The 10151-nt window shown below is 49.4% G+C and overlaps 1 protein-coding gene across 1 annotated transcript; it reads left to right on the top strand.

The window, feature by feature from the left end:
• Positions 1–289: 289 nt before the first annotated feature.
• LOC115185002 (sodium/calcium exchanger 1) lies at positions 290–671 on the top strand (the record flags this gene model as incomplete). The annotated part of the gene is made up of 1 exon (XM_029745596.1): positions 290–671. A coding segment is annotated over one exon (380 nt), but the record flags the coding sequence as incomplete, so codon positions are not given.
• Positions 672–10151: the final 9480 nt, after the last annotated feature.

The raw sequence follows: 10151 nt of genomic DNA, 5'->3' as shown, positions 1-10151 counted from the left end.
CTCACCTGCCTTATTTCATCTTGTCTTCCCTCTTTTTCATCCATTTGCCTCTGCCCACTTTTCTTAACCATCTTTCTCTCTTTCCTCTCTTTCCTTCTCCCCCTCCCCCTTTCTCCCCCCTTCTCCCCCCTTCTCCCATCCTTCCCCCTCCTCATCCCCCTCTCTCTTCTCTTTTTTCTTTCTGCTATTTCTTCTCTCTCCCCTCCTCCCTCCTTCCCATCTCCTTCCCCCCTCCCTCTCTCTTCACTTTCTGCAATTTCTCCTCTTCTCCCTCTCCACCATTACCCAGACACCTTTGCCAGTAAGGTGGCCGCCATCCAGGACCAGTACGCCGACGCCTCCATCGGTAACGTAACCGGTAGTAACGCCGTGAACGTCTTCCTTGGGATCGGAGTGGCGTGGACCATCGCCGCCGTGTTCTGGCGCTCCAAGGGCCAGGTGTTCCGTGTCGACCCGGGCTCGCTGGCGTTCTCCGTCACGCTCTTCACGGTGATGGCGTGCATATGCGTGATGATCCTCCTCTACCGACGGCGAGCGTCAGTGGCAGGCGGGGAGCTGGGTGGGCCGAGGACTACCAAGATCATCACATCACTGGTCTTCTTATTCATGTGGCTGATCTATATATTGCTGTCATCACTGGAGGCGTACTGCCACATACCTGGGTTCTAGAGGGAGAGATGGAGGGGGGAGGGAAGAGAGAAGGGTGGAGGGGTGAGTTGGGGGAGACAGAGAGGAGGAATAGACACAGGGAGGGAACAAAAGGAAACCCACTCGGCAAAAACTGGTTGAATCAACATTGTTTCCACGTTGTTTCAACCACAACAACAAAGTCAGGCAGTGGTCAAGGTCAGGCAGTGTGGACATGTTGGAAAGAGCTAACATGGACAGGGGGATGGACCGAAAGATAAACCTACAGTACAACAACTCTCCCTTCCCCCATCTAACAATAGAGTCAGTATTCTCCCTTCCCCCATCTAACAATAGAGTCAGTATTCTCCCTTCCCCATCTAACAATAGAGTCAGTACTCTCCCTTCCCCCATCTAACAATAGAGTCAGTACTCTCCCTTCCCCCATCTAACAATAGAGTCAGTACTCTCCCTTCCCCCATCTAACAATAGAGTCAGTATTCTCCCTTCCCCATCTAACAATAGAGTCAGTATTCTCCCTTCCCCATCTAACAATAGAGTCAGTATTCTCCCTTCCCCCATCTAATAGAGTCAGTATTCTCCCTTTCCCCATCTAACAGAGTCAGTATTCTCCCTTTCTCCATCTAATAGAGTCAGTATTCTCCCTTTCTCCATCTAACAGAGTCAGTATTCTCCCTTTCCCCATCTAACAGAGTCAGTATTCTCCCTTTCTCCATCTAATAGAGTCAGTATTCTCCCTTTCTCCATCTAATAGAGTCAGTATTCTCCCTTTCTCCATCTAATAGAGTCAGTATTCTCCCTTTCTCCATCTAATAGAGTCAGTATTCTCCCTTTCTCCATCTCAGTAAAAGCCTCTAAAATCCCCTGCTGTTGTCCTTACCTGTCCAACAGGTAGAGGTCAAATCAGACACTTCAACTCTTTCTATCCCCCGCTTTATACGACTCTCCTCTCCTCTTTTTTCTCTTTCCCCCCCTCGCTCACTCCGCCCAGCCTTATTCTCCAATAGACTGTAAACGTCTTAATATTGTCTTCAAGTGATAGGCTAGTAGAGGACGTTAGACCACACCTCTTTCCCCGCCACCCTCGCGCTCCTGTTGAGCCAATCCCAAGTCACCTTGCTCCCTAAGGAAGACCTTGCCCCTCCCACTTTTCGACGGCGTAGTGTGTAGATGTTGTTATTGCGAAATTGTAAAGAAAATAATAAATAATGAAAATTATGATTATTATGAAGAAATGACACATTAAAAACATTGCAATGAAGAGAAGAGGATATTAAAAGACTATAATTGATTATGAAAGAACTGTACGTAATGATAATAATTGGACTTGCAATAAAGAAAATGTTGAATATTAAATATATTAAAATACTTTAAAAAAATACTATTGTTGGATATGAAAGAAACAAGATTAAACTAGCCTGTTAGTAGAAAATGTGACCAACTAGCCCACCGACTAGTGACATTTTGTATTTTCAAATATTGCGTGGTATAGATTTTGGACCCAGGCTACCAATATTTTTTGTCTACCAGTCTGGCTGACCAGTGCCCAAAATCCTTCAATTCCATCCCTGGTTCCAACCATTATGACCAAGCAGGAAATTACATAATGCCCAAACAGGATATCAGGTAACTGGAAACAGAAAGGAGCGTGGACCAAACTGACAAACTTAATTTGGACCAATGAAATTTGAGGATAATCATGACGATGATGACGATTGGTCTATTGTTTCTAACTGTGTATCGTATAAGACACATTTCCAATGTTTGTCTTAAAAACTAAACAAACAAACTATGGGTATTATGCTGAATATAGATATGTATAAGGCTGGTGTAAAGACTATGGACTATGCCCTCTTGGTTTCAGTCTCAATGAGAAGAGACCATAGAGTTGGATAGAGGGTGCACTGGAAAAATATATAGTAGATGAGCCCTCTAGTGCAACTCTATGGAGCACACAGATCTCTCCTTCCTCCCAAAGCAAAGTGTGCACTTGTTTACTTTCCTTCACTGATTTGAATATAAATGACTGGTATAGGAAATATGATAGGAAAGTAGAGAACGAGTGTACACTTCAGGAGGAAGGAGATATTATTGGGATGCACCCATCTATCTGTTGTACAGCCATTAAACTTAACCAAGGACCAACTAACCAACCAACCAACTAACTCTATGTTGTCATGCTAATACAACCACACTGTGACACAACACACAGCCTGTCCCCTGAATATGACATCACAGCTCCGTCCTCTGAATAGGACATCACAGCGTAGTCCGTCCCTTGAATATGATATCACAGTGTAGTCCGTCCCTGAATATGACATCACAGTGTAGTCCGTCCCTGAATATGACATCACAGCGTAGTCCGTCCCTGAATATGACATCACAGCGTAGTCCGTCCCTGAATATGACATCACAGCTCAGTCTGTCCTCTGAAAATGCTAGCTAATAAGGCGTTACAAAGATCAGTGTTAACATAGTATGGGGAATTTAATGGGGAAATATTTCATAAAATATCTGACGACTACCAACATTCCTTGCCAAGGTTAGAAACGTTGAGACTAAGGTTCAATCAGATCATGGGTTAACCGGCGATAGCCGACACACGCATAGCTGATGTCTTGGTGGTGTCGGAGGTGTAACTGTGGTATCGGAGGTGTAACTGTGGTGTCGGAGGTGTAACTGCGGTGTCGGAGGTGTAACTGTGGTGTCGGAGGTGTAACTGTGGTGTCGGAGGTGTAACCGCGGTGTCGGAGGTGTAACCGTGGTGTTGGAGGTGTAACTGTGGTGTCGGAGGTGTAACTGTGGTGTCGGAGGTGTAACTGCGGTGTCGGAGGTGTAACTGTGGTATCGGAGGTGTAACTGTGGTATCGGAGGTGTAACTGTGGTGTCGGAGGTGTAACTGTGGTATCGGAGGTGTAACTGTGGTGTCGGAGGTGTAACTGTGGTGTCGGAGGTGTAACTGTGGTATCGGAGGTGTAACTGTGGTATCGGAGGTGTAACTGTGGTGTCGGAGGTCTAACTGTGGTATCGGAGGTGTAACTGTGGCGTTGGAGCTGTGAAATCGGTGAGTAGCTGCTCTTGTTCATTGTCACAAAGCCACACCCGTCCCACTCGAGTTAGAAGTTCAGAACAAGAAAATGTAGAAATGACGCTCAGCCTAATGACGCTCAGCCTAAAGACGCTCAGCCTAATGACGCTCAGCCTAATGACGCTCAGCCTAATGACGCTCAGCCTAAAGACGCTCAGCCTAAAGACGCTCAGCCTAATGACGCTCAGCCTAAAGACGCTCAGCCTAATGACGCTCAGCCTAAAGACGCTCAGCCTAATGACGCTCAGCCTAATGACGCTCAGCCTAATGACGCTCAGCCTAAAGACGCTCAGCCTAAAGACGCTCAGCCTAATGACGCTCAGCCTAAAGACGCTCAGCCTAAAGACGCTCAGCCTAATGACGCTCAGCCTAATGACGCTCAGCCTAATCGAGGTGTAGATTACATCTCACATTCCAGTGTTTGAACTTGAAGAAAAGCCTGCATGGGATTTGTCTTAATGCGACTCCGTGCAGCCAATGGCAAAGTACGCTTCAGGTATAATCCTGGGAGCCGCTTGTGGATTTGACAGCTCTAACACAGTTCCACCTCTGACAGAGTTAAAACAACCGCTGTGTGGATTTGATTGAATAGAACCCTTAAGGTGGAACCATGAGTGTATTGTGTTGGTTTTGTAGCTGTGCTGTAATGTTTTGTAGCTGTGTTTTATTTTGGCCCTCATATCATTTAACAGTCTGGATGTTTAAAAAGAGATGCTACTTAGATCTTCTGTAGTAGACCAGACCAGACCAGACCAACTCAGACCAGACCAGACCAACTCAGACCAGCTCAGACCAGTCCAGACCAGACCAACTCAGAACAGACCAGACCAACTCAGCCCAGACCAGACCAGACCAACTCAGACCAGACCAGACCAACTCAGACCAGCTCAGACCAGTCCAGACCAGACCAACTCAGCTCAACTCAGCCCAGACCAGACCAGACCAACTCAGATCAGACCAACTCAGACCAGCTCAGCCCAGACCAGACCAATTCAGACCAGCTCAGCCCAGACCAGACCAGCTCAGACCAACTCAGACCAGCTCAGACCAGCTCAGCCCAGACCAACTCAGACCAACTCAGACCAAACCAACTCAGACCAACTCAGACCAGACCAACTCAGACCAGACCAGACCAACTCAGACCAGACCAATTCAGACCAGCTCAGCCCAGACCAGACCAATTCAGACCAGCTCAGCCCAGACCAGACCAGCTCAGACCAACTCAGACCAGCTCAGACCAGCTCAGCCCAGACCAACTCAGACCAACTCAGACCAAACCAACTCAGACCAACTCAGACCAGACCAACTCAGACCAGACCAACTCAGACCAGACCAATTCAGACCAGCTCAGCCCAGACCAGACCAGCTCAGACCAACTCAGACCAGCTCAGACCAGCTCAGCCCAGACCAACTCAGACCAACTCAGACCAAACCAACTCAGACCAACTCAGACCAGCTCAGCCCAGACCAACTCAGACCAACTCAGACCAGACCAACTCAGACCAGACCAGACCAGCTCAGACCAGACCAGACCAGACCAACTCAGACCAGCTCAGACCAGACCAGACCAACTCAGACCAGCTCAGCCCAGACCAACTCAGACCAGCTTAGCCCAAACCAGACCAGACCAACTCAGACCAGCTCAGCCCAAACCAGACCAGACCAACTCAGACCAACTCAGACCAGCTCAGCCCAACTCAGCCCAGACCAGACCAACTCAGACCAGCTCAGCCCAGACCAGACCAACTCAGACCAGACCAACTCAGACCAGCTCAGCCCAGACCAGCAAAGCCCAGCGCAGCCCAGACCAGCCCTGACCAGCTCAGCTCAGCTCAGCTCAGCTCAGACCAGCTCAGCTCAGCTCAGCCCAGCCCAGACCAGCTCAGCCCAGACCAGCTCAGCCCAGCGCAGCCCAGACCAGCCCAGTCCAGACCAGCTCAGCTCAGCTCAGCCCAGACCAGCTCAGCCCAGACCAGCTCAGCTCAGTCCAGACCAGCTCAGACCAGCTCAGCCCAGCTCAGCCCAGACCAGCTCAGCCCAGCGCAGCCCAGACCAGCCCAGCTCAGCCCGGACCAGCTCAGCCCAGACCAGTTCAGCAAAGACCTGCTCAGCTCAGCCCAGACCAGCTCAGCTCAGCCCAGCCCAGACCAGCACAGACCAGAGCAGCTCAGACCAGCTCAGACCAGCTCAGACCAGCTCAGCTCAGCCTAGACCAGCTCAGCCCAGACCAGCTCAGCCCAGCGCAGCCCAGACCAGCCCAGCCCAGCTCAGCCCGGACCAGCTCAGCCCAGACCAGCTCAGCAAAGACCTGCTCAGCTCAGCCCAGACCAGCTCAGCCCAGCCCAGACCAGCACAGTCCAGAGCAGCTCAGACCAGCCCAGACCAGCTCAGACCAGCTCAGCTCAGCCCAGACCAGCGCAGCCCAGACCAGCTCAGCCCAGCGCAGCCCAGACCAGCCCAGCTCAGCCCGGACCAGCTCAGCCCAGACCAGCTCAGCAAAGACCTGCTCAGCTCAGCCCAGACCAGCTCAGCTCAGCCCAGCCCAGACCAGCACAGACCAGAGCAGCTCAGACCAGCCCAGCTCAGCCCAGACCAGCTCAGCCCAGACCAGCTCAGCAAAGACCTGCTCAGCTCAGCCCAGACCAGCTCAGCTCAGCCCAGCCCAGACCAGCTCAGACCAGAGCAGCCCAGACCAGCACATCCACAGAGAACCAGGTTTGGGGGAATCAATTCCAGTTCCATGTCAGGAATTGAAAAGTGAAATTTATTCTCAATGATAATAACTTTGTTCAATTCTAAATTTGGAATGTCAAAACAGATTCTGGTTGTAAGGAAGGAGACAGAGAGACAGGGATACAGAGAGACAAAGAGACAAAGAGACAGAGAGACAAAGAGACAGGGAAACAGGGATACAGGGACAGAGAGAGAGAGACAGAGAGAGAGAGACAGAGATACAGAGTTGACAGGGAGACAGAGAGAGAGACAGCGAGACAGAAAGACAGAGAGAGAGAGCGACAGCGAGACAGAAGAGAGAGAGAAACAGAGAGAGAGAGACAGAGATACAGAGTTGACAGGGAGACAGAGAGAGAGACAGAGAGACAGAAAGAGAGAGACAGAGAGAGAGAGAGAGAGCGACAGCGAGACAGAAGAGAGAGAGAGACAGAGAGAGAGAAAGAGAGACAGAGAGACAGAAAGAGAGAGAGACAGCGAGACAGAGAGAGAGACAGCGAGACAGAAGAGAGAGAGAGACAGAGAGAGAGAGAGACAGCGAGACAGAAAGACAGAGAGAGAGAGCGACAGCGAGACAGAAGAGAGAGAGAGAGCGACAGCGAGACAGAAGAGAGAGAGACAGAGAGAGAGAGAAAGAGAGACAGAGAGACAGAAAGAGAGAGAGACAGCGAGACAGAGAGAGAGACAGCGAGACAGAAGAGAGAGAGAGACAGAGAGAGAGAAAGAGAGACACACAGAGATAGAGAGAGACAGCGAGACAGAAGAGAGAGAGAGACAGAGAGAGAGAGACACACAGAGACACACAGAGATAGAGAGAGACAGAGATACAGAGACAGAGATAGAGAGAGAGAACATAATGGGTTGGTGATGAAACAGAGAGACGAGTTGAGATACAGAGATACAGAGACAGATGTATCTCTACATTTCACTATAAAAATAATCTTAAATGTTTCTGAGCAGTGTGTGTCTGTGTCTCTGTTTGTCTGTGGCTGTGTGTGTGTGTGTGTGTGTGTGTGTGTGTGTGTGTGTCAGTCTGTGTGTGAGTTTGTGTGTAGAAATGGAGAGAACGTGCGTAAATATTTTTAGTCCCTTTTGTTGCTTAGCAACGATCTCAGAGAGCTATTGTCTCCTTATCACTCTGTCTGTTGTTGGTTCGGGAGTGTGTGTGTGTGTGTCTGTGTGTTTGCGAGCCTGTCTGTCAGTGGCTGTGAGTGTGTGTGTGTGTGTAATCTCTTTATATGGGCACCCTGTCTGTACTATGGAGGATGAATTAGAATGCCAACCTGAACACAAAAAGCATGGAGATTGGATTGTGTGTGTTGATTAATTGTCTACAGGTGTGTTTGTATGTGGCGTTGCTGTGGAGCACTCTACTCCCACGCAAACACACACTCACACAAATACACACTCACGCAAACGCACACTCACACACACAAACACACACACGCAAAGACACACACTCACTCACTCACGCAAACACACACACACACGCAAACACTCACACACAAACACTCACCCACACGCAAACACACACATTCAAACACACACATGCAAACACACACACACACACACCTGTGAAAGGATGGTCAACGTAACTGGGTCAGAATGTGGAGTTAGACTTTAACACACGTGACTGTGTGTTTGTCTATACACTAACCGGACAGTTTATTAGGTACACCGTTCACGAAAATGGATGGCTCCTACTGACAGTGGGTCACGTGGCCGTGGCTTGATATATAAAGCAGGCAGACAGGCATCCAGACATTCAGTTACTGGTGGATTGAACGTTAGAATGGGTAAACCAGTGACCTCTGCGACTTTGAGCGTGGTATCAAATCAAATCAAATTTTATTTGTCACATACACATGGTTAGCAGATGTTAATGCGAGTGTAGCGAAATGCTTGTGCTTCTAGTTCAGACAATGCAGTAATATCCAACGAGTAATCTAACCTATCAATTTCACAACAACTACCTTATACACACAAGTGTAAAGGAATGAATAAGAATATGTACATATAAATATATGAATGAGTGATGGCCGAACGGCATAGGCAAGATGCAGTAGATGGTATAGAGTACAGTAAACATTATATGAAGTGGCATTATTTAAAGTGACTAGTGATACATTTATTACATACATTTTTCCATTATTAAAGTGGCTGGAGTTGAGTCAGTATGTTGGCAGCAGCCACTCAATGTTAGTGATGGCTGTTTAACAGTCTGATGGCCTTGAGATAGAAGCTGTTTTTCAGTCTCTCTGTCCCAGCTTTGATGCTCCTGTACTGACCTCGCCTTCTGGACGATAGCGGGGTGAACAGGCAGTGGCTCGGGTGGTTGTTGTCCTTGATGATCTTTTTGGCCTTCCTGTGACGTCGGGTGGTGTAAGTGTCCCGGAGGGCAGGTAGCTTGCCCCCGGTGATGCGTTGTGCAGACCTCACTACCCTCTGGAGAGCCTTACGGTTGTGGGCGGAGCAGTTGCCGTACCAGGTGGTGATACAGCCAGACAGGATACTCTCGATTGTGTATCTGTAAAAGTCTGTGAGTGTTTTTGGTGACAAGCCTAATTTCTTCAGCCTCCTGAGGTTGAAGAGGCGCTGTTGAGCCTTCTTCACCACGCTGTCTGTGTGGGTGGACCATTTCAGTTTGTCCAATGTGTACGCCAAGGAACTTAAAACTATCCACCTTCTCCACTACTGTCCCGTCGATGTGGATAGGGGGGTGCTCCCTCTGCTGTTTCCTAAAGTCCACGATCATCTCCTTTGTTTTGTTGACGTTGAGTGTGACACCACACTCCGAGGGCCCTCACCTCCTCCCTGTAGGCCGTCTTGTCATTGTTGGTAATCAAGCCTACCACTGTAGTATAGTCTGCAAACTTGAGGATTGAGTTGGAGGCGTGCATGGCCACGCAGTCATGGGTGAACAGGGAGTACAGGAGAGAGCTGAGAACGCACCCTTGTGGGACCCTCGTGTTGAGGATCAGCGGGGTGGAGATGTTGTTTCCTACACTCACCACCTGGGGGCGGCCTGTCAGGAAGTCCAGGACCCAGTTGCACAGGGCGGGGTTGAGACCCAGGGTCTCGAGCTTGATGACGAGTTTGGAGGGTACTATGGTGTTAAATGCTGAGCTGTAGTCGATGAACAGCATTCTTACATAGGTATTCCTCTTGTCCAGATGGGTTAGGGCAGTGTGATTGTGATTGAGTCGTCTGTGGACCTATTGGGACGGTAAGCAAATTGGAGTGGGTCTAGGGTGTCAGTTAGTGGAGGTGATATGGTCCGTGACTAGTCTCTCAAAGCACTTCATGATGACAGAAGTGAGTGCCACTGGGCAGTAGTCATTTAGCTCAGTTACCTTAGCTTTCTTGGGAACAGGAACAATGGTGGCCCTCTTGAAGCATGTGGGAACAGCAGACTGGGATAAGGATTGATTGAATATGTCCGTAAACACACCAGCCATCTGGTCTGCGCATGCTCTGAGGACGCGGCTGGGGATGTCGTCTGGGCCGGCAGCCTTGCGAGGGTTAACACGTTTAAATGTTTTGCTCACGTCGGCTGCAGTGAAGGAGAGCCCGCAGGTTTTGGTAGCGGGCCGTGTCAGTGGCACTGTATTGTCCTCAAAGCGAGCAAAGAAGTTGTTTAGTCTGTCTGGGAGAACGACATCCTGGTCCGCGACGGGGCTGGTTT

The sequence above is a fragment of the Salmo trutta genome, unplaced genomic scaffold (genome assembly GCF_901001165.1).
Source record: "Salmo trutta unplaced genomic scaffold, fSalTru1.1, whole genome shotgun sequence".
Lineage (NCBI taxonomy): Eukaryota > Metazoa > Chordata > Actinopteri > Salmoniformes > Salmonidae > Salmo > Salmo trutta.
The sequence above is the reverse complement of the archived record's forward strand: the minus strand, read 5'-3'. Positions and strand labels throughout refer to the sequence as shown.